The 933-nt window shown below is 40.0% G+C and overlaps 1 protein-coding gene across 1 annotated transcript; it reads right to left on the reverse strand.

Annotated features, from left to right (window-relative positions):
- Positions 1–6: 6 nt before the first annotated feature.
- LOC110108852 (tubulin alpha-3 chain-like) lies at positions 7–475 on the reverse strand. Its single transcript, XM_020839684.2, has one exon. The coding sequence runs from the start codon at positions 285–287 to the stop codon at positions 63–65; it is 225 nt and encodes a 74-aa protein (XP_020695343.1). The 5' UTR covers positions 288–475; the 3' UTR covers positions 7–62.
- Between the last annotated feature and the right edge of the window lie 458 nt (positions 476–933).

Here is a 933-nt window from a genome sequence, read left to right on the forward strand (position 1 = left end):
TACAACAAAACAAATTAACAAAGAAGACTAGAATCACACACATTCAATGCATAGCCACAAACTCAATAGTCCTCTGCTTCATCTACATCATCATCAGCACCCTCAGCGCCAACTTCTTCATAGTCTTTCTCGAGGGCTGCAAGATCCTCTCGGGCCTCGGAGAACTCTCCTTCTTCCATTCCTTCTCCCACATACCAATGCACAAAAGCACGTTTTGCATACATGAGATCAAACTTGTGGTCAATGCGGGAGAACACCTCAGCCACAGCAGTGTTGTTGCTAATCATGCACACTGCACGTTGCACCTTGGCGAGATCACCTCCAGGAACAACAGTAGGAGGTTGGTAGTTGATTCCGCACTTGAAACCCGTTGGGCACCTGCAAAAATATGGTAAAAATCCTCCTTCAGATCAATAAATCTTGCAGCACAAAAGGTTATCACTTCCAACATACAACAGCAACAACATCAAGCCTTTGTAGCACTAAATGGGGTCAACTACATGAATCCTTTTTCTCTATTATGTCATGTTAAAAGTCAAATTCACATTTAAATCTAATAAAAAAAAGATCATTTCTAATATCTTCTAACCAAGTGTTTTTAGGTCTACCTCTACCTTTCTTAACATAAATCAAATCTAATACCTCAACTTTCCTAACAGGGTCATAGGAAGGCCTCTGTTTAATGTGGCCAAACCATCTAAGACGGCTCTCTCTAATCTTACCTTCCGCTGGAGCTACTCCAACCTTTTCACATATATGCTCATTTCATATTCTATCTCTAAGGGTAAAGCCATTCAACCACCTAACCATCCTCATCTCTGCAACACTTAATTCACTATTATGCTTCTCTCCAACATAATAAGAGAAAATATTTGATGATTGAATCTCACCAATCGACAAATTGAACTGTCCTCTTTGTTTTGATTGTGGCAA

This window comes from Dendrobium catenatum, unplaced genomic scaffold, assembly GCF_001605985.2.
Source record: "Dendrobium catenatum unplaced genomic scaffold, ASM160598v2 original_scaffold_115578, whole genome shotgun sequence".
Classification (NCBI taxonomy): Eukaryota; Viridiplantae; Streptophyta; class Magnoliopsida; order Asparagales; family Orchidaceae; genus Dendrobium; species Dendrobium catenatum.